This window comes from Dendrobates tinctorius, unplaced genomic scaffold (genome assembly GCF_039654945.1).
Source record: "Dendrobates tinctorius isolate UK_male_01 unplaced genomic scaffold, ASM3965494v1 ptg000138l, whole genome shotgun sequence".
In the NCBI taxonomy this organism is placed as follows: Eukaryota; Metazoa; Chordata; class Amphibia; order Anura; family Dendrobatidae; genus Dendrobates; species Dendrobates tinctorius.
The window spans coordinates 3,476,460-3,501,009 of NW_027361806.1; the positions used below are offsets into that span (position 1 = coordinate 3,476,460).

The following is a 24,550-nucleotide window of genomic DNA, read 5'->3' on the forward strand; positions in this document are numbered from 1 at the left end:
AGTACTGCTCCCATAGAAGTGGATGGAGTGTACCACCATACACGTCTGATGGATCAGATTCCACCTAAATTGGACAGTCAACAAAATCCAGAGGTCTTGCTGGTAGTTTTTGATTCCTGCTAATTTATTTCTTCCTTCTGATATCGTGTACACCTCTTTTGCTTCGTGCCTCGGCGTCCTAGCATTGCAGGGCCTAATAATCAGCAGAAGCACCAAGGATGTCAGCAGATAGGAGGAGGCTCACAGGGCTCTAACCCAGCGGCCATGGACTACTGATGTGGCCACTGGACCACAGTTTTTCTTTTTTTTTTTTTGCTCAACTCTAATTTTAATAAACTAATTGAGACAAAAATCTCCCTACTTGGATGACGGGAAGACTCCACCAGCACATTGGGTGGTAGAGACCTGGGGAGGACGTGACAGGTTCACCTTAAATAGTGCGAGTACACTACAAATTCTTTCCAACACAACTTTATTTATACAGTCCACATGGACACACTTTATACGATCAGACCAGTGACGGATGTAATGATATGTAACACACGGGTGATTTTCAACCTGTGACTTTCCAAGAGTTGCACAGTCTACTGGGACTTGTAGTCTTTGTGATATCTGTAGAGCCTCAGGTTGGGGGTGACCGCAGTACACCATGGTACAATGTATACACTGGGCTTTTACCATTATGTATCTTTCCAGAATACAAACATCTTCCTTATGAGAATTAGGTTTTCACAGTTCCTTCTTTGTTGTCTTTCTTCAACCCCAGACTGATCAGCACGGAGCTCTCCAGCGCCAAGTATGTGCCGTATTCTTGGCTTATCTCGTCTTCCAGTTGCTCCTTTGACTTCACCGGTGGAGAGATTTCCTAGACATAAGCAGGACAAAGTTATACTCCGCGACTTTCTCCTCTCATCCTACGTGATCATTCATGGATATAAAAGCAAGTAAAAGTGACCTCAGTGCAGCGGTCGAGAAGTGTGGAGCGAGACACTTACCCTTTTCTTGCTGTGGTCCTTCAGCTCCAGCGTTCTCTTCTCTGTAGCCTGAAATGTCTTTCTCTGTTCATAATATTCCAGATGACTGACCTCCCTGTCCAAGTAATGCAGGACGGCTGTGCTCTGCGCAAGAGAAAGGAGAACGTTGATGCGGACAATTTCCAACAATTGCAGATGGGACAACTCAAAGCAATGGTGAACTGTCCCATAGCGGGTCTTGCAACGCAAGCTACCAATGCCATGGCTGCAAATGTCCTCGTAGTGGTAGAAGAAGCCATTGGTCAAGAAAAACAAATTCACCAATTCAACAGCAACCATTATAGTTAGCAGAGGACCTCAATTAACCACAGAGTCCAGATATTGGACCCCTCCACTGTTCACAGTTGTTGGGGTCAATACTACTTCACTTACTCTACTAGTGGCCATGTTTCTCTGGCATGGTGCCATCGAGTCACAGCTGCAAACTGGACCTAAATGGTTTCAACGTAGGAACCAGGGCCAAAGAGCAAGTTGTGAAGCTGGGCACAGACACACAGACATGTATTTCTAGAGGATTTACCAATAGTATATGGGGATCTTGGTTTTCCTTGGGCCAGACAAGGTGCCCCTTTTCTTGTTCAATCCCCTTATATTCCCTGGAAAGAACCAGGAGGAATCAGGACTGATCAGTATGTCTGACAGTCATTATATGTGTATGGTGAAGCACCTAAAAAGGCTTGAAAGGGGTTATCAACCTCAATAATCCCTTTACCATACAAGGATCCTATGAAAATACCCTGATAACATGGTGTCCCATACTCGGACCACTATTGATCAGTGGTAATAGACAAAACCATAAGACAAAATGAAGTATGACTAGTAGTACGTACAGTACTAACGCCAGCGTGTGTCGGTGCACATAATACACGAGAACCATCTAACATGGCAGGTGAGGCTGGTACAGACATCGAAAAATGGTAGTCAAAACATTCTTGTACCACCACAGAAAGAGACAAGAGTGAAATGTAATAGAAAAAAGGCAGAAAAGCAAAGATTGTGGAAGTCTATAGGAGGCCGGATCAAATAATATCGGCAGCAATAAAATGACACATTAATAAACGACTGAAGAATCTGTCCCCGAACCAACCTCATTAGCAGACGGGTGATGTAAGGTCCATGGGATCTGTAACACATGGAGGGTCCCGCTGTCGTCGGCCACGGCCAGGAAATGCTGCTTTGCTGCAATAATAAAGATGCAATTCGTTATCTTGAGTCTGTATCGGTTTTGGTCTCACAAATTCATTTCTTATCTTTGGGCTTGTGCGTCAGATTTACTAGAAATCCTTGAGGAGGTTGTCTCACAAAAACAACCCCTGTTAGGGCATATGGACATCGTGCATGGGGGGTCAGCAAATGAGGACAACCTCCCCATCTATGGGCCAAAATATTTGTACAAGCAGCTCCCTCTCCGGCAGACCTGCGACTGCAAAGAAGTCACGGGTGTGTAGGCTTTATATAAATCAGATAACTGAGTTTCAAAACCAACTTTCACCCCCAATCCCACCCTATCCCAGCTGTCCGCATCCAACACTCAGACTCAAGAAAAGAGACGTTCACTTAGTTGTTTGAGGTTTACTGGTGTAGACTGATCTGGTCATTTATTACTCTCTGAAGTCTTCCCCCTTCTGTTTGTTAATGAGAAAGAAAAGGAGATAGATAGATAGATAGATAGATAGATAGATAGATAGATAGATAGACAGCAGGATCAGACTACACATAGTTTGTTTGTAGTCTGTAACCATAGAGACACATCGATCTGCACTGCAACCTCATACACGAAATGGCCATATTATCATTTTGTATTATTTAGGCTTCTACCTGACATGATCCAGGGTTTAATGCAGGTAATGGCTGCTGCCGATATGTTCTGCGTCTGAGACGGCTCATGTGTCTTCTCCAGTAAGTCCCAGATATCTACATTTCCATCTTCCTTTCCGATGAAGAAGACGCCGGGCCTGGACAGGGACCAGTGGGCTGCAGTGTACCTCTTCTGAGTGCAACACGACTGGAGGATCGGCCCGTTCTGGAGGAGAAGGATGCAGTAAAATTATATATATATATATATATATATATATATATATATATATATATATATATATATATACACACACACACACATATATACAGAAAAAAACATTGCTGCATCCGTAACAACAAGATTGATAAAATTACCATTCACGGTGTATGAAAAACTGAAATTAGAGCAGCAAAGAGAAATCCTTATAAAATGATGTCCATTCACTATAATTCCAGAGCTCATCACACCGTCGTACGTGTTTCAGACAGACACGTCATTAGTCATGGCCTAAAATGATCCTGCATGGTCAGCACAGTTGAAGAAAAAATGTCAGGCTTGCTGTTTTGTGTTCATCCCACCTTCCCCCCAAAATTAAAAATGATCAAACACTGACATGTACCCCAAGATGCCACCTCAGGCTCTCGTTCACACTTTCCTTTTTTTTGCGCGATTTTTAGGAACAGATAAATGGAATATATGTCGAAAACGGATCCGTTGCATAAATGAGGCAAATGGAAGTAAAGCGGCCGCGTAGACTCTTACGGGGTCCATCTTGGTTTCGTTATTTGTCAGTTTGTAAAATAGAAACCGCCATCAGCGTGTTGTGTTATTCCCTTCCTCTGCCATCTGAAGCAGAAGAAAAGGAGAAACCTCTGGGATTTTTAGGACCCAAGGGCAATAGAGGCAAAATCTGAGGCCATTTATGGATCCCGGAGTAAGTTCTGGGAGGACGTACTTCCCTGATCCCCTATATTATGTGGTAGGGATACGAGCGCCCGCCGTGGTCCATCTGCCCAGAATAGTAATACTCACAGTGACTCCTTCCTTCCAAATAGCGAAGTTCCAGCCCCCGACGGTGAGTGCAAAGTTCTTTAGAAATGGAGATCTTTGCACCATGTGGACCAGTCCATCATGGATGCTGTGTCTCTGCGAGGGTTTAGCACCTGCAAATGGCAAAAACCAATCCTCCCAGTCAGGGGTTACAGTGGAGATAATCCTATGGGAGACGTTACATGCACTTCCATTAGACTTTTGTGCAGCTTGTAAAATGTTGCTTTCGTGTCCATATGGCGAGTTTGCCTATACAAAGACTATAATCCTGAAACTGACCTAACAGTCTATAACAAAGGTTCTAGACCCAAGAAAATGGCGGAGGGTCCAGGATGGGTGTATGGACCACTGATGTATATAGTGCGTATACAGACAACTTACTGATGAGTCTTCCGGTGTCTCCGTCTTTTTCCATCTTCCAGTCTGTGTACAGCAGCTCCCCGTCCTGTAACAGGGAAAGGGCGGACAATGGCTTGTTATATTGCACTGATTTCTACACGAGTCTTACCGTTCCCAAAGCGCAGAGATCCAATGAACGGCAGATAAGATGGCCGCTCATGTTAGATTGCTGGCACCCAACACCCATTCCCTCTGGCCCCTCAATACACGGGTGGTTTCACCAAAAAAAAAACAAAACGGCTAATCTCCCATGAGAATAAAGGTTCGGCCATGCTGGAATCCATTGTACTTGATCCCGCTTTCCCCTAACATCTGCCATTAGGAAAGAGTTCACACATCCTCACGCGTTTCAGTCATTGCCTTCTTCGCTTCTTTTCTCCTGATCAAGGAGTTTGATCAACTCTGAAACGCTTTATGAAAACTTCTCTTTGTTGCACACCATCATCTCGCTGGATATCTTCTTGACCAGCAGCTGAATGATCCGTACATCCATTTCCACTATATATATATATATAATTGTCCTCATTTACAATTTATTGATTTTACTAATGCTGGTGGTAAAGGTAGTAATCACGGGTGGTCACTGGGACCTTTCCCATAGCGGGATGTGCTGCTCACCATGAATAGTCGGGATTTCGTTGTGCGGTCACTGGGCGACGTACATTATCTCCTTTCGTGGATTACTTATTTTGTGTGATCTGCTGACATTTACCAAGCGCTACCGTCTATATCTCCAGAAATGGAAGCACTCACTTCAGTTCCAACAAAATAACAGGTGTTGATGTCTTCCAAAATTTTGCTGTTCTTGGCGGAGGTCGCTCTTAAACTGCCGTAATGAATGGCTCCCTCGGATTTCTCCTCTTTGATCGCAGTCTGTAGTTTATCTACACACAATGGGGAAAAAGGAGAGGATAAGTAATATGACAGATGTGCTAGGAAGATATATAGTTGTGTGAGTCCAGAGCGATCCGCGAGACCAAGACAGCCAGAAATCGTCATGTCTAAGAGGCCACCTCACCAGCAGAGTATGGGATCCCGGGAGGTGGCAGCAATGGTTCTGCTCGCTTCTTCCTGGGTCATCACCATCACTGACTATAGAGCACTCTCACCTTAAGCCTTTTAAGAACATATCACATTGAATCCTCCAAGGCGATGAAAGACCTGTCTTTAGGATCGACCATTGTTTGATGGGTGGTGGTCACCCTATCCCATGGAGATACCTGACATCAGGGATCCCATGCAGAGCCCTGTCCAGAATGAAGAGGTGAACATCTTCAACCTCCGCTCCATTCATTGTCTATGGGACTGACGGAGAAGGAAGAGTATGTCGCTCGGCTATTTCCATCAGTCCCATTGACAACCTACTTAGGGACATCCTAAATGTAGTTTTATGACCAGGCCACTGGCGGCCCAGAATAGATCATTTCCTCAACCTTTATCTTTTGCACCAGGGATGTATTATCCCAAATCTAAGAACTAGCGGTTCCTGCGAGGACGGCCAGCATCAGGCCACTGAAGGCGGCAGATTGGATCTGTGTCACTTGCAGAAGCTGTGAGTTCCTGTATTGTGATATCCTGAGGTTTAGGCTGAATGACAACATGGCGGAATTAGATTCAGGAAGAGAATGGCGTGTGCCAGGGGAGACGTTGGCCGCAGCTCTGGAATGTCACAATCTGGCTGTAAAACAAGCCTGAGGCTGCAGCATTTCCCCGTAAAAAGAAGACCCCATTGTGCTCATATAGTAGGAGCACGGTCCGGGGATACAGCTCAGAAGTGCAGGAACAGGAGCCGGTTGGGGGGGCAGAGCCCTCACTGTATATGGGCCCCAATAATGGGACTTGTGGGGCCACAAAATGTAATGTCTCAGCATATACGACCTAGGGTGATAAGACAGGGAAATATACTGCAGAAAAGTCGACTCATTCAATAGATGAATAGATCTGGACTATAGAATGGGCAAATGGGGCAACTGGCCTGGGGCGCCGCAATTTAAAGGGCTATTATTACCACCCACTTTGCAATGCAAAATTTAGTTTAGCTGCTTTCTCATATGCCTACATGGCATCCAGAAAACAGAGCAAACCTCTCCCTGCGCTCAGTCACATATCTGTAGAGCCACTAACATCTTAGATGTCCTATAGGGAATGTAAAGGAGGAACTGCGCATGCGCATCCTAGATAAAGAGGGACAGAAGAGGACGCATCTAGGGACAACACTGCTCAAACAATGGTTTGTACTGTTTAGCACAGTATGGCGGTATTATTATATTTGGAACAGTATTATTATTAATATTTATTTATATAGCGCCATTGATTCCATGGTGCTGTACATGAGAAGTATGGTGGTATTATTACATTTGGAGCAGTATGGCAGTATTATTGTACTTGGCACTGTATGGTGGTATAATTACATTTGGATCAGCATGGCGGTATTATTATATTTGGCACTGCATGGTGGTATTATATTTGGAACAGCATGGAGGTTATTATATTTGGCACTGTATGGTGGTATTATATTTGGAACAGTATAGCAGCATTATTATATTTGGCACTGTATGGTGGTATTATTACATTTGGAACAGTATGGCAGTCTTATTATATTTGGCACTGTATGGTGGTATTATTATATTTAGAACAGTATGTTGGTATTATTAAATTTGGAACAGCATGGCGGTATTATATTTGGCACTGTATGGTGGTATTATTACATTTGGAACAGTATGGCGGTATTATATTTGGCACTGTATGGTGGTATTATTACATTTGGAACAGTATGGCGGTCTTGTTATATTTGGCACTGTATGGTGGTATTATATTTGGAACAGTATGGCAGCATTATTATATTTGGCACTGTATGGTGGTATTATATTTGGAACAGTATGGTGGTATTATTATATTTGGCACAGTGTGACACTATTATTTGCACTGTATTGTGACTGTATTACTGGCTATTTCTCTCCTTACAAAAAATGGCAGTAGTCTCCACAGATCCTGCCCTGGACTATGACATGTCCCTAGTGTTCTGTTAGAGACTGCGTCACTCGTAAATCATTAGGTACTTGAATCACATTATGTGTCCAGCCGCCAATCGAGGTGGGTTCCACATGAGAGAGCACAGATCTGGTCTTACCTGCTGTCCTGCTGTGATGATGCTCGTCTCTTAGGCTGATTTTAATGGGGCTGAATTCTCCTCCTGTCTCAATCTTAGGAATTGAAGTCTTAAAAGAGAAAGAAATAACAGCAAATGATCATTAGAAGTAGAAAACTGATAAAATTCAAATGATTTCCTTACATAAGATGAGGCTCCAAACCATGCACAGTTGTAGTTCTCAAATCTGTCTACTTAAAGCCACCACTAGAGGGAGCTCAAGAGTTCAGAGAATACTGTCCATACATAGAACTCAACAAAAAGTGAGTATACAGTGAGCTCACAAGCTCCCCCTAGTGGGGGTAGCGTATAATCACAATGCTGTCATATAACTGCAGGGCAATAGGAGCTATAAACAAAAAATGGGGCACTGATTTACATAAAGTTTTTATAGCAATTAGAAATGTTAAACCTTCAAATGAAATGGTGTTAAAAGGCAGATATTCCCTTCAATTCAGGTAACGAAAAAGTTGAGTTACTTTGTAAGAATCTTATACTAATGCTAAGTTAAAGTGCTGAATTCACAACTCTGTAGCTTTCAGAGCTGAAATCTCCCAGCATGCTGCAGAATAATAATTTTCATTCGCAGTATGTGAAAAAAAACTATTACTGCAGCGCAGCAGCTCAGCTTGTCGACTGTTTTCAGTATCAACCAACAGAATTATGAATGCAGCTCTGGAGAATAAGGTCTTGCGCACACATTGAATATTTACAGCAGATTTTTCTGCAGCAAAAAACAGTAAAATACACACTTGCATTTTTTTTCCCCATTTGACTGAATAGGTGAAAAATGCTGCGAAAAATGCTGTAAAAATTAACACGCTGCAAAAAAAAAGCATTGATGGTTCAAATCTGCAAGGAGAGAATGAGCCGCGAGTGCGTGAGATTTCAGAAATCCCAGGCAAGCGCTGACACTCCGCATGCTGAGCTGAAATGTCGGCAATGCCTGAACTCCCGACGTCCGGATTGCAATCAGTTATTTGGCTGCAAAGAAAAAAGTCGGGGAAGGAAAATAAGGAGGAAATGCTATTTTTTTTTTTGTGCATCCAGCAGAAGTGACAGCGACCAGAGATAATGGAGAACTCGGAGCTGCTGTAATATGATCATAATCCCGGGCGGGGATTATCCGCAGATCCTTCTTCCGGTCATTTCTGGATCTGCTTTTCTTCATTATGTAATACATGTTCCACATAGAACGCTGTCACATCGGATATTGTTATAGAGTGGCTGTGTGTACAGTATATACCCGGGTATGTGGGGATACAAATGTATATATACAGTATATACCCGGGTATGTGGGGATACAAATGTATATACACAGTATATACCCGGGTGTGTGGGGATACAAATGTATATACACAGTATATACCCGGGTATGTGGGGATACAAACGTATATATACAGTATATACCCAGGTGTGTGGGGATACAAATGTATATATACAGTATATACCCGGGTATGTGGGGATACAAATGTATATACACAGTATATACCCGGGTGTGTGGGGATACAAATGTATATATACAGTATATACCCGGGTATGTGGGGATACAAACGTATATATACAGTATATACCCAGGTGTGTGGGGGATACAAATGTATATATACAGTATATACCCGGGTGTGTGGGGATACAAATGTATATATACAGTATATACCCGGGTATGTGGGGATACAAATGTATATACACAGTATATACCCGGGTGTGTGGGGATACAAATGTATATATACAGTATATACCCGGGTATGTGGGGATACAAATGTATATACACAGTATATACCCGGGTATGTGGGGATACAAATGTATATACACAGTATATACCCGGGTGTGTGGGGATACAAATGTATATATACAGTATATACCCGGGTGTGTGGGGATACAAACGTATATATACAGTATATACCCAGGTGTGTGGGGATACAAATGTATATATACAGTATATACCCGGGTATGTGGGGATACAAATGTATATACACAGTATATACCCGGGTGTGTGGGGATACAAATGTATATATACAGTATATACCCGGGTATGTGGGGATACAAATGTATATATACAGTATATACCCGGGTATGTGGGGATACAAATGTATATATACAGTATATACCCGGGTATGTGGGGATACAAACGTATATATACAGTATATACCCGGGTATGTGGGGATACAAACATATATATACAGTATATACCCGGGTGTGTAAGGATACAAATGTATATATACACACAGTATATACCCGGGTATGTGAGGATACAAATGTATATATACAGTATATACCCTGGTGTGTGGGGATACAAATGTATATAAACAGTATATACCCGGGTATGTGGGGATACAAATGTATATATACAGTATATACCCGGTATATGGGGATACAAATGTATATATACAGCATATACCCGGTATATGGGGATACAAATGTATATATACAGTATATACCCGGGTATGTGGGGATACAAATGTATATATACAGTATATACCTGGGTGTGTAGGGATACAAATGTATATATACAGTATATACCCGGGTGTGTGGGGATACAAATGTATATATACACAGTATATACCCGGTATATGGGGATACAAATGTATATATACAGTATATACCCGGTATGTGGGGATACAAATGTATATATACAGTATATACCCGGGTGTGTGGGGATACAAATGTATATACACAGTATATACCCGGGTGTGTGAGGATACAAATGTATATATACACAGTATATACCCGGGTATGTGGGGATACAAATGTATATATATATTATATATATATACACACAGTATATACCCGGGTGTGTGGGGATACAAATGTATATATACAGTATATACCCGGGTATGTGGGGATACAAATGTATATATACAGTATATACCCGGGTGTGTGGGGATACAAATGTATATATACAGTATATACCAGGGTATGTGGGGATACAAATGTATATATACAGTATATACCCGGGTGTGTGGGGATACAAATGTATATATACACAGTATATACCCGGGTGTGTGGGGATACAAATGTATATATACACAGTATATACCCGGGTGTGTGGGGATACAAATGTATATATACAGTATATACCCGGGTGTGTGGGGATACAAATGTATATATACAGTATATACCCGGTATGTGGGGATACAAATGTATATATACAGTATATACCCGGGTGTGTGGGGATACAAATGTATATATACAGTATATACCCGGTATGTGGGGATACAAATGTATATATACAGTATATACCCGGGTGTGTGGGGATACAAATGTATATATACAGTATATACCCGGGTATGTGGGGATACAAATGTATATATACAGTATATACCCGGGTGTGTGGGGATACAAATGTATATATACAGTATATACCCGGTATGTGGGGATACAAATGTATATATACAGCATATACCCGGGTGTGTGGGGATACAAACGTATATATACAATATATACCCGGGTGTGTGGGGATACAAATGTATATATACACAGTATATACCCGGGTATGTGGGGATACAAATGTATATATACAGTATATACCCGGGTATGTGGGGATACAAATGTATATATACAGTATATACCCGGGTATGTGGGGATACAAATGTATATATACAGTATATACCCGGGTATGTGGGGATACAAATGTATATATACAGTATATACCCGGGTATGTGGGGATACAAATGTATATATACAGTATATACCCGGGTGTGTGGGGATACAAATGTATATATACAGTATATACCCGGGTATGTGGGGATACAAATGTATATATACAGTATATACCCGGGTGTGTGGGGATACAAATGTATATATACAGTATATACCCGGTATGTGGGGATACAAATGTATATATACAGCATATACCCGGGTGTGTGGGGATACAAACGTATATATACAATATATACCCGGGTGTGTGGGGATACAAATGTATATATACACAGTATATACCCGGGTATGTGGGGATACAAATGTATATATACAGTATATACCCGGGTATGTGGGGATACAAATGTATATATACAGTATATACCCGGGTATGTGGGGATACAAATGTATATATACAGTATATACCCGGGTATGTGGGGATACAAATGTATATACACTCACTGGCCACTTTATTAGGTACACCTGTCCAACTGTGTGTTAAGACTTAATTTCTAATCAGCCAATCACATGGCGGCAACTCAGTGCATTTAGGCATGTAGACATGGTCAAGACAATCTCCTGCAGTTCAAACCGAGCATCAGTATGGGGAAGAAAGGTGATTTGAGTGCCTTTGAACGTGGCATGATTGTTGGTGCCAGAAGGGCTGGTCTGAGAATTTCAGAAACTGCTGATCTCCTGGGATTTTCACGCACAACCATCTCTAGGGTTTACAGAGAATGGTCCGAAATAGAAAAAAAATCCAGTGAGCGGCAGTTCTGTGGGCGGAAATGCCATGTTGATGCCAGAGGTCAGAGGAGAATGGGCAGACTGGTTCGAGCTGATAGAAAGGCAACAGTGACTCAAATTGCCACCCGTTACAACCAAGGTAGGCAGAAGAGCATCTCTGAACGCACAGTGCGTCGAACTTTGAGGCAGATGGGCTACAGCAGCAGAAGACCACACTGGGTACCACTCCTCTCAGCTAAGAACAGGAAACTGAGGCTACAATTTGCACAAGCTCATCGAAATTGGACAGTAGAAGATTGGAAAAACGTTGCCTGGTCTGATGAGTCTCGATTTCTGCTGCGACATTCGGATGGTAGGGTCAGAATTTGGCGTAAACAACATGAAAGCATGGATCCATCCTGCCTTGTATCAACGGTTCAGGCTGGTGGTGGTGGTGTCATGGTGTGGGGAATTTTTTCTGGGCACTCTTTGGGCCCCTTGGTACCAATTGAGCATCGTTGCAACGCCACAGCCTACCTGAGTATTGTTGCTGACCATGTCCATCCCTTTATGACCACAATGTACCCAACATCTGATGGCTACTTTCAGCAGGATAATGCGCCATGTCATAAAGCTCGAATCATCTCAGATTGGTTTCTTGAACATGACAATGAGTTCACTGTACTCAAATGGCCTCCTCAGTCACCAGATCTCAATCCAATAGAGCATCTTTGGGATGTGGTGGAACGGGAGATTCGCATCAGGGATGTGCAGCCGACAAATCTGCGCCAACTGTGTGATGCCATCATGTCAATATGGTCCAAAATCTCTGAGGAATGCTTCCAGCACCTTGTTGAATCTCTGCCACGAAGAATTGAGGCAGTTCTGAAGGCAAAAGGGGGTCCAACCCCTTACTAGCATGGTGTACCTAATAAAGTGGCCAGTGAGTGTATACACACAGTATATACCCGGGTGTGTGGGGTTACAAATGTATATATACAGCATATACCCGGTATATGGGGATACAAATGTATATATACAGTATATACCCGGTATGTGGGGATACAAATGTATATATACACACAGTATATACCCGGTATATGGGGATACAAATGTATATATACAGTATATACCCGGTATGTGGGGATACAAATGTATATATACAGTATATACCCGGGTATGTGGGGATACAAATGTATATATACACACAGCATATACCCGGGTGTGTGGGGATACAAATGTATATATACAGTATATACCCGGGTATGTGGGGATACAAATGTATATATGTGAAGGGAACCACCATTGTAGTTACAGAAATACACAAATGATGTCAGTGTCGGCCCCCTGCTTGCCAGGCATCACAAGCGCCACACAGACCGGGCGGTGTTCTTTTCTCATCTTCCCCGGGTCCAGCGGTCACTCTCCACCGCTGCTCTCGGTGTCTTTTATTTTGTGCAGCGCTGATGTCATGCCGCCAGCGCTGCAGGTAATCACCCTCTGAGAGGTTTATGCCATCAACTTGGGAAAAGCCGCTGAGTTCAGTGATTGTCTGCAGTGCTGGCGGTATGACATTGGCGCTGCTGACAATAACAGACACTGGGAGCAGCGGCAGAGACTCACTGCAGCTGAGCTGCAAAAATCCCTTCACAATCGTTCTTGTTTTTGCCCATTTTTTTCCCCCTTGTGCTCGGCATACGACCTGTGATTTCTCATACAATCATCTCAGGCTTACTGCTGTTTTGTAAAAGAGGCCTAAAGCAAGTCTGTGTCGCACAGAGAGGCAGTGTATTGTACAGCACTTACAGAACATCCAGTAGCCACATTTAATGGTGGTGGCCGGGACTGGAAGGCATGTGTCTGCTATCGAGAGGCAGAGAAATACTAAGGTATTAAGATGCAATTACTGCAACTATAATGGTGCCGAGGAGTGATGAGCGAAAGTGCTGGGATAAGGCGTTATCTGAGTATGCTCCTGTGCTAAACGAGTGTCTTTGGGGTGCTCGAAAAATATGTTTGAGTCCCTGCAGCTGCATATCTCGTGGCTGTTAGACAGCTGCAACACATGCAGGGATTACCTAACAAACAGCCAATTGCTGCTTGTGTTGCGGCTGTCGAACATATTTTTTAACCACGACGAAGACACTCGGTTAGCACCCGAGCATGCTCAGATAACACCTTTATGCAAGCATGCTTGCTCATAACTAGTGTCCAGGTATCTGCAGATCAGCCGCCTGCTATTCCTTCCAGACCCCGTACACTTGTGCTTCAGGGGGGAGAGTCAGGGGTCTCCATACAGGTTCGGATGACTTTCTCTAATGTGTACGGAGGCCCTAATGTGACCAACAAGCTGTTAATCAAGTCTGATCTTGTATGATAGTGGACCTGTACCTTGAGTAATGGCCTCCAGACTAGATCGAGGTGCTTGAAGGTATCCGGCACCCCGAGAGGAGCCGCGTGCTGGTTCTCCTCTTGTTTTCTGCTCGTCGGCGTCTGTAGATGGGACTTGTGTGAGCGGATGTCCCAGAACATCACAGAGCTGAAGGTAGAAATGAGATTGTGTCACGATTGACCTATAGATTGGAAGAACCATCAAGAACGGAAACACACAAGCAGACATTACTCCAAAAGACCTGCTCTCCTCAGAGCCGAAGATTTGGCTCTGATGCTAAATTGACTTTATCCATTGTCCCATTTAAAACTTCCCTTGTTGGCCATTCTTCACTTATGACTGCTTGGCTGTATTCTTTATCCTGAGACACTGACTTACATTGATCCCCCATTATCCAATCCTTGGTTACCTTATGGCCTCGTTTTATTTATCTGGATCTGAACATTTAAGTTTACCCACTTTCTGGTTCATCTAAATTTAGTTTTTCCCTTTCATTCTCATTGATCCATATTATTCTTGTTATACATTTGTTTCCGTTATTATTATTTTATAAAATAAATAAAGAATTATAGGAAAAAAAAAAAAAAGAAATGAAAATTGTATCAAAGGAAATCCATATTAGCAGCAGCAAAATAAATGAGATTTCTAAAATCTCATTCACACAGTGCATTTTTTTTCCTTGCGGTTTTTGATCTGCTGCGTGTCAATTGTTTCAAAGATTTTGCTGCGTTTTCGTAACCGTTAAATCGGATGAATAAAAAGACACGCAAGACAAATGCATTACAAATGAGCATAATGTATGCAAGTGGTTTTCCTACAAACACTCTGAGTTTTTCAGGCAGAAAAAAAATGCTTAAAAAAAAAAAAACCGCTGTGTGAACATACCCTTACTGTGACACTAACACAGCGGAACACACAGGTCGTATGTTGTATACATGGCATACCAGGAGTGGGAGGAAAATACAGAAGTGGTGACGGGTTTCTCTGATACTTTTCCTCTGATTGTTCCATTCCTGGTTTTGGTTTACAAATACTGATGGAAAATACTGACCAAACACTGAACGTGTGAATGTGGCCCTACAGCGTATAGAAGTAGTGGTGTCGTCTGGCGATCATCAGGACATTCTTATAGCCTCTGAGTTTCATTCCAGAAGAGTTTCAGTAAATCACAGGTCATGCGGCTTTTGCACAACCTCATTGTTTTCTAATATGGAAAAAAGTTGTCAGAGTTTTTGCAACTTTCCGAAACTTCTGAATAGAGAATGTGCCAAATTGTGCAGCAATTCACCCTGCTCTCCTTACCGCTGTGTCACCACAGATTATAGTAAGTTGGATGAGGATTTCTATAATGGCAGCCAGATTTAGGATCACCCAGATTTCCAAAAATGGTGGATGTTACATCGTAAGAGAAAACATCAACGCAATGACTTTTACTACAAGGGAGATCCAGAGCATCGGCTAATGGAAGCCCAGAAAACAAAAGTCACTCCACATACCAGTCAGGGGAACACGTGGCGAGCTGGACGCAGTAACCGCTTTTATTCTCATACGGATATCCAGTCCGAGTTATCTGAAAAGTAAAAATCACACAAACAAACATGAAGGTATAAAAAAATATTGTTTGTATGAACACAGCATTACATGTCATTACATTACTGATCCTGAGTTACATCCTGTATAAGGCTGTGTGCACACGCTGCTGATTCTCCTGCGTTGTACAGTACCATTATAACCTATGGAAAATGGAAACCGCAGTGCAGACGGTGCGGAATTTTCCGTGCGGTTTTTGCTGCGGTTTCCAATCCACAGGAAGAATTGACATGTCACTTCTTTTCTGCGGATTCCGCTGCGGTTTGCCATCTCCTCCATTGTAGAGGTGATAAACCGCAGGCTAATCCGCAGATAAACCGCAGGTCTTCTGACCTGCGGATTTACCTGCGGATTTTGCAAAATCCGTGCGGAAAAATCCGCAGACGAATCCACAGCGTGTGCACATAGCCTTATACCCCAGAGCTGCACTCACTATTCTGCTGGTGCAGTCACTGTGTATATACATTACATTACTCATCCTGTACTGATCCTGAGTTACTTCCTGTATTATACTCCAGAGCTGCACTCACTATTCTGATGGTGCAGTCACTCTGTACTGTGAGAATCATGTGGGAATAGTGGATGAGGGCAGGTATATCTCGCCCAGATTCCTTTCCTATGTGGCCTAGTCTGGTCAGTATCGCACCTGCTTGCTAATGAATAATGGGAGGTGGATATAAAAGGATGCAAGGTGGTTGTGTGAGTGTCTCAGCCTGGGAACACAGAGAGCCTGTCTGTGTGAGAGACACACGTGAGTGGAAGCAGTGCCCACTGCAACTGTGGTTTGGCTGGACGGGAGAAGCCCGCCAGTTGGTAGTTAGGTTGTCCATTGTTTAGTTAGTGCCGGACAGGCAAGGATTTGTTTTATGTTTTATTTCCTTTTGCATTGCTTTCACCGTTAATAAACCTGACCCAGGGTCAGTTACACCCAAATCCCAGCTCTGCGCCTGAGTTTCATGCTGAATGCACGTGACCTTTGACCCCAGCAAAGGCGATACCGGAGTGTTTTATCACATTGTGGTGGAGAATGCGGGCAACACGTTGCAAGCATGAGCATGGAGGACGTGGTGAAAGCGCTGGTACAGTCCACCGCCGTCCAGCAAGAAGCTAATCCGGTGATGATGGCCCAGCTGAAGGAGTTGGTGGACATGACAGTTACCGATCGTTCGCTTCTCCAGCAGGTGGCGCAGCGCTTGGCAAGCTTACCTGAGCTTAACCTGGAAGCCGAGTCGAGAGTGATTCACGTGAGTCGGTACTGGCAGAAGATGACGACCGAAGATGACGTCGAGGCATACCTGACCACGTTTGAATGGACGGCGGTGCGAGAAAAATGGCCGAAGGCACGATGGGCCGGCCTGATTGCCCCGTTTCTTTCCGGTGAGGCCCAAAAGGCTTATTATGACTTAGAGCCTGAAGCCGCGCAGGACTTTAACAAATTGAAAGCCGAGATCTTGGCCCGGCTGGTAGTGACGACCGCTGTCCGTGCACAGAGAGTGCATCAATGGACTTATCAGCCGGATAAACCACCGTGGTCACAGATGTTCGACCTGATCCACGTGACGAAGAAGTGGCTACAACCCGAGGTGCTGACAGCGCCAGAGATAATCCAGAGAGTCGTCATGGACAAGTACCTGAGAGCTCTACCGCCAGCCCTGAGGAAGTGGGTAAGCCATGGAAATCCTACGACGGCAGATCAACTGGTGGATCTGGTTGAACGTTACTCCGTGGCGGAAGGACTCCGAGACGACGCTACCCCACATCGTTCTTCATCATCTCCACGTGGAACCGGTAAGACTGTTCCAGGGAGTAGGGGAGATGGAAAAATCCCTAAGACAGTGGGGGAGGAAAACGGGACTGCCCGCACGGCGAGGCCGAGAGTAACGAACTATGGTCTAAGCAAGGGGCCCGTTAGGTGTTTCCGCTGCCAAGAGATGGGACATATTGCTGTGAACTGTCCGGTCACTACTGAACCCATGCAGTGCGACGTCACAGACTCTAAAAACCGCATGTCTATGGTTGCACGGGTAGTGAGTGTGAATGCCGGTCAAAAGGATGTGGAAAAACACTTGTGTGATTTAACTGTTGATGGCAAAAATGTGGTGGCATTGTTAGACTCAGGAAGTGTGGTGACTCTGGTGAAGGCCAGTCTGGTGTCAGCCCCGACTGGACCATCAGACAAATTTTCTGTAACGTGTGTGCATGGAGACACCTGTTCGTACCTCACCACGGTCATATGCATTACAACTTCCTATGGGTCTGTGCAACATAAAGTGGGACTCGTCCTGGCGTTATTGCATGATGTTATCCTGGGCCGGGATTTTCCCCACTTCTGGCAATTGTGGGAGAATCAGTTGATACCCCAGGGTAATAGTGTACATGATTCTTCTCCCAGGGCACGTGTGGGTCCCGAACCCCTGGAAGAGGTCTCCCCGGAAGACTCTGGGGAAGAGTCTGCGGGAAATGACCTGCCGTTCCCGTTTTCAGTCATGGCGGGTGATACGGAGGAGACCGGGGAAGAGGAGGAGGCCGACAGCCGTCCACCTCCCCGTTTGCCGGATTTAGAAGTTCAGAAAGATGACTTCCAAAGCGAGCAAATAAAGGATCCTACCCTTTCTCAGGCTAGGACAAATGTAAAAGTGATAAATGGGGTACCCGTAGAACCTGGCTCTAGGCTGGCATATCCTTACATGGTTCTGGAGAATGATTTACTCTATCAGGTAGAGAAAAAGGGGGAAGATACGGTGCAACTATTAGTCGTGCCAAAACCGTACCGGCGGCAGGTGTTGGACCTGGCCCACGGACATGTGATGGGAGGTCTCCTGGGAGGTCTCCTGGGAGTCCAGAAAACCACCGAAAGGATATTACACTGTTTTGTTTGGCCAGGCATGCATCACGATATTCGTGTATATTGTGAGTCTTGTCCTGACTGCCAAGCCTCTGCACCTAAGCCCCGGTTCTGTAGCCCTTTGGTACCCCTACCTATTATTGAAGTCCCGTTTGAGAGGATTGGGATGGATTTAGTTGGGCCCCTTCCACGGTCTGCACGTGGACACCAACATATCCTGGTCATCTTGGATTATGCCACCCGTTACCCAGAGGCCATCCCTTTGCGTAACATGGCCACCAAGACGATTGCCAAGGAACTGGTGCATGTGTTTAGTCGGGTCGGTATACCAAAACAGATACTCACCGACCAGGGGACCCCCTTTATGTCCAGGATAATGAAGGAGCTCTGCCGGTTGTTACAAATCGAACCGTTACGCACATCCGTGTATCACCCTCAAACAGACGGGTTGGTTGAACGGTTCAATAAAACTCTGAAGCAGATGCTGAGAAAGGTGATAGACAAGGATGGGAAGAACTGGGACTATTTACTTCCGTATTTGCTTTTTTCCATCAGGGAAGTACCCCAGTCTTCCACGGGATTCTCGCCTTTCGAGTTATTGTACGCCCGACGTCCTCGTGGACTGTTAGACGTTGCAAAAGAAACCTGGGAGGGTCAGGTCACTCCGTTTAAAACAGTGATAGATCACGTCACACAAATGCAGGACCGTATTGCGGCTGTTATGCCTATCGTCAAAGAACACATGGTACAGGCTCAAGGAGCCCAAAAAAGAATCTATGATAGGGGCGCCAAGATCCGTACGTTTGCACCCGGAGATAGGGTGTTGATCCTGGTCCCCACGGTGGACAGTAAGTTCCTGGCAAAGTGGCAGGGCCCCTTTGAGATCAAGGAAAGAGTTGGTGAAGTAAACTACAAAGTATACCAGGCAGGTAAACGGAAACCTGAACAGATTTATCATGAAAATCTGATAAAGCCCTGGAAGGATCGGTCTGCCTTATCAGCGGAGCTGGCCCGTCCTGTCTGCCCGCATACCGTGCCGGAGGTACGGGTTGCAGAGACTCTCTCGGAGCGGCAAAAGACTGAGGTCAGGCAGTTTCTACTTCACAACCAAAAGTTTTTCTCAGAAAAACCCGGGCAGACTATGCTAATGAAACATGACATCGTAACGGAACCTGGTGTCACAGTTCACGTAAAGCCCTACCGAATCCCGGAAGCGCGCCGTGAAGCCGTTTCCCGAGAAGTGAAGGCAATGTTAGAGTTAGGAGTCATTGAGGAATCGCAAAGTGCTTGGTCCAGACCGATTGTGCTAATTCCTAAACCGGACGGCACCATCCGGTTCTGCAATGACTTCATGAAACTGAATGCGGTCTCAAAATTTGATGCCTATCCTATGCCCCGGGTCGACGAGTTAATAGATCGGTTAGGAAAAGCCCGGTATATTACGACCCTAGATCTAACAAAGGGGTATTGGCAGATCCCTCTGGCTGAGGTGGCCAGAGAAAAGACAGCATTTGCTACGCCGGAAGATTTATTTCAGTATGTGTATATGCCGATTGGACTGCATGGGGCACGGCGACCTTCCAGAGACTGATGGATCGAGTCTTGAGGCCACATAGGCGGTACGCTTCGGCCTATTTGGATGACATTGTCATTTACAGCTTGGACTGGGAGACTCATCTCCAGAAAGTACAAGCTGTGATTGACGACCTGTGGGAGGCAGGTCTAACCGCGAACCCCAAGAAATGTCACATCGGGCTAGAAGAAGCCTGGTATTTGGGGTATGTAATTGGGAGGGGTGTTGTTAAACCCCAGGTTGATAAGATTCAGGCGGTTCAGGACTGGCCACAACCTGTCAACAAGAAGCAGGTGCAAGCCTTCCTGGGGATCGCCGGTTATTATCGCCGGTTCATACCCAATTTTGCAGCCATCGCTACCCCCCTGACGGATCTTACAAAAGGGAAAGACTCCGTCATGTTTAAATGGAGTTTAGCGGCTGAAGAAGCCTTCCATAGCCTAAAACGGGCACTTTGCTCTCAGCCCGTACTGGTGACTCCGGACTTCCGCAGTGAGTTTGTGGTACAAACGGATGCCTCTGATACCGGTATCGGGGCCGTACTCTCACAAGTGAGGGACGGAGTGGAACACCCAGTCCTCTATCTCAGCAGGAAGCTGAATGAACACGAGCAAAGGTATGCAGTCGTAGAAAAAGAGTGCCTCGCCATTAAGTGGGCTCTAGAGGCCCTCAAATATTACCTGGTGGGCCGAAAGTTCAGGCTGATCACTGACCATGCCCCTCTCAAGTGGATGCACTTGAACAAGGAACGGAATAGCCGGGTGACCCGGTGGTTCCTTGCCCTGCAGGCCTACACTTTTACGGTGGAGCGCCGCCCAGGGGTACAGATGGGAAATGCAGATGCCCTGTCCCGAGTGCACTGTTTGGCGGGTGTCATTGCTCGACCGGAGTGGTCTGAGCAGAGGGGGGGGATATGTGAGAATCATGTGGGAATAGTGGATGAGGGCAGGTATATCTCGCCCAGATTCCTTTCCTATGTGGCCTAGTCTGGTCAGTATCGCACCTGCTTGCTAATGAATAATGGGAGGTGGATATAAAAGGATGCAAGGTGGTTGTGTGAGTGTCTCAGCCTGGGAACACAGAGAGCCTGTCTGTGTGAGAGACACACGTGAGTGGAAGCAGTGCCCACTGCAACTGTGGTTTGGCTGGACGGGAGAAGCCCGCCAGTTGGTAGTTAGGTTGTCCATTGTTTAGTTAGTGCCGGACAGGCAAGGATTTGTTTTATGTTTTATTTCCTTTTGCATTGCTTTCACCGTTAATAAACCTGACCCAGGGTCAGTTACACCCAAATCCCAGCTCTGCGCCTGAGTTTCATGCTGAATGCACGTGACCTTTGACCCCAGCAAAGGCGATCCCGGAGTGTTTTATCACAGTACATACATTAGATTACTGATCCTGAGTTACATCCTGTATTATACTCCAGAGCTGCACTCACTATTCTGCTGGTGCAGTCACTGTGTACATACATTACTGATCCTGAGTTACATCCTGTATTATACTCCAGAGCTGCACTCACTATTCTGCTGGTGCAGTCACTGTGTACATACATTACTGATCCTGAGTTACATCCTGTATTTTACTCCAGAGCTGCACTCACTATTCTGCTGGTGCAGTCACTGTGTACATACATTACTGATCCTGAGTTACATCCTGTATTTTACTCCAGAGCTGCACTCACTATTCTGCTGGTGCAGTCACTGTGTCTATATACAATGTTTATTTTTTCTGTAATTTACTTGTAGCATTTTGTAGATTTTTGAAGATAAATGAATTTTGACATATAAATATTGACATAAAATTACAGTAAAGTGATCGGAGTCGCGGTTCTTGGACTCGCCGAGTGTCTTTTCCTTATGACACATCATGGTGCAGCTACGTCTACCAATATTCTGCAAAGGAACCTGACACATTACAAGTCCTCTGATCCAGGACTCTTCCTCCTGACGGTTCGGGCTCTCGTCACAGCAGTTTTTGAAAACAAACCCCCATAAATTAAACAATTGTTGGTGGTCAAAATTTACCTCAAAGTATTCCGGGAGCCAGTGAAGGTCAGTGATCACCTCCCGGTGGCCGTGCTCTATAGAGGACACTGCGCAGAATCTCACCAACTGGCAACCATTGGATTGCTTCAGCTCCAGGGACGTCTGCAGAAAGAAAGGCAGCAATGTACCAGGCGGTAATAATAACAGTAATAAACCAGGCGGTAATAATTACAGTAACACACCAGGCGGTAATAATAGCAGTAATACACCAGGCGGTAATAATTACAGCAATATACCAGGAGGTAATAATAACAGTAACACACCAGGCGGTAATAATAGCAGTAATACACCAGGCGGTAATAATTACAGCAATATACCAGGCGGTAATAATAACAGTAATACACCAGGCGGTAATAATAGCAGTAATACACCAGGCGGTAATAATTACAGCAATATACCAGGCGGTAATAATAACAGTAATACACCAGGTGGTAATAATTACAGTAATACACCAGGCGGTAATAATAACAGTAATACACCGGGCGGAAAGCAAAAAACACAAATATCCTGAACTAAAAAGTAAAAAAATAAACTGAAAATAATGCATAAAGGTAATAATAATAATAATAATAATAATAATAATTAATAAGGGTATTTAGTAAACAGAATTTTGAACAAAATAATGTACAAGCCATCCCGCCACGTCACGGCAACCCTTGTGGGACAGTCCCTACTCTAGTATTTAAAACCTTTTCACTTGCCAAGTGACGTGAATGTGAACAAGGATCGAGCAACTGAACCACTAGTAACAGCTTAGGCCAGACAGGATGGTTTTCCCAGCTCAGAAAGAGGGCGGTCACACCCATATATGCGCTGAATGCACAATGAAATGAATAAAAAACAAATCTGAACTGAGAAAGTAAGTTAATGTGTATGCACAATGTAAGTGCATATTAACACATGACCATTAACCAGAGAAAACAGAAAGCAAAAAACACAAATATCCGGTAATAATAACACTAATACACCAGGTGGTAATAATAACAGTAGTAAACCAGGCGGTAATAATAACAGTAATACACCAGGCGGTAAAAATAACAGTAATACACCAGGCGGTAATAATAACAGTAATATACCAGGCGGTAATAATAACAGTAATACACCGGGCGGTAATAATTACAGTAATAAACCAGGCGGTAATAATTACAGTAATACATCAGGCGGTAATAATAACAGTAATAAACCAGGCGGTAATAATAACAGCAATACACCAGGCGGTAATAATAACAGCAATACACCAGGCGATAATTATTACAGTAATTCACCAGGAGGTAATTATTACAGTAATACACCAGGAGGTAATAATTACAGTAATACACCAGGAGGTAATAATTACAGTAATACACCAGGCAATAATAATTACAGTAATACACCGGGCGGTAATAATAACAGTAATACACCAGGCGGTAATTATTACAGTAATACACCGGGCAGTAATAATAACAGTAACATACCAGGCGGTAATTATTACAGTAATACACCAGGCGGTAATAACAGTAATATACCAGGTGGTAATAATTTACTGTAATTATTACCGCCTGGTGTATTACTGTAATAATTGCCTCCTGGTATGTTACTGTTATTATTACCGCCTGGTGTATTACTGTAATTATTACCGCCTGGTGTATTACTGTATACACCAGGCGGTAATAATAACAGTAACATACCAGGAGGCAATTATTACAGTAATACACCAGGCGGTAATCATAACAGTAATACACCGGGCAGTAATAATAACAGTAATACACCAGGCGGTAATTATTACAGTAATACACCAGGCGGTAATAACAGTAATATACCAGGTGGTAATAATTACAGTAATACACCAGGCGGTAATAATTACAGTAATACACCAGGCGGTAATAACAGTAACATACCAGGAGGCAATTATTACAGTAATACACCAGGTGGTAATAATAACAGTAATACACCGGGCAGTAATAATAACAGTAATACACCAGGCGGTAATTATTACAGTAATACACCAGGCAGTAATAATAACAGTAATACACCAGGCGGTAATTATTACAGTAATACACCAGGCAGTAATAATAACAGTAATACACCAGGCGGCAATAATTATAGTAACACACCAGGAGGTAATAATAACAGTAATATACCAGGCGGTATTACAGTAATACACCAGGCGGTAATAATAACAGTAACATACCAGGAGGCAATTATTACAGTAATACAACAGGCGGTAATAATTACAGTAATACACCAGGCGGTAATAATAACAGTAATACACCAGGCGGTAATTATTACAGTAATACTCCGGGCAGTAATAATAACAGTAACACACCAGGCGGTAATT

At 44.0% G+C, this 24,550-nt stretch overlaps 1 protein-coding gene across 3 annotated transcripts in view; it reads right to left on the reverse strand.

The window, feature by feature from the left end:
- Positions 1–455: 455 nt before the first annotated feature.
- Positions 456–24,550, reverse strand: part of DNAI3 (dynein axonemal intermediate chain 3) — a 71,186-nt gene continuing 47,091 nt past the window's right edge. For all 3 annotated transcript variants that reach the window (XM_073544411.1, XM_073544413.1, XM_073544410.1), the window contains exons 14-24: positions 22,213–22,335; positions 15,680–15,753; positions 14,183–14,330; positions 7,412–7,499; positions 5,035–5,165; positions 4,264–4,327; positions 3,865–3,995; positions 2,853–3,057; positions 2,122–2,213; positions 996–1,118; positions 456–865 (exon numbers count right to left, since the gene is read on the reverse strand). In XM_073544411.1, the coding sequence (XP_073400512.1) occupies positions 722–865; positions 996–1,118; positions 2,122–2,213; positions 2,853–3,057; positions 3,865–3,995; positions 4,264–4,327; positions 5,035–5,165; positions 7,412–7,499; positions 14,183–14,330; positions 15,680–15,753; positions 22,213–22,335 (1,323 nt within the window). In that variant the 3' untranslated portion in view covers positions 456–721. The remainder of the gene's footprint in view (positions 866–995; positions 1,119–2,121; positions 2,214–2,852; positions 3,058–3,864; positions 3,996–4,263; positions 4,328–5,034; positions 5,166–7,411; positions 7,500–14,182; positions 14,331–15,679; positions 15,754–22,212; positions 22,336–24,550) is intronic.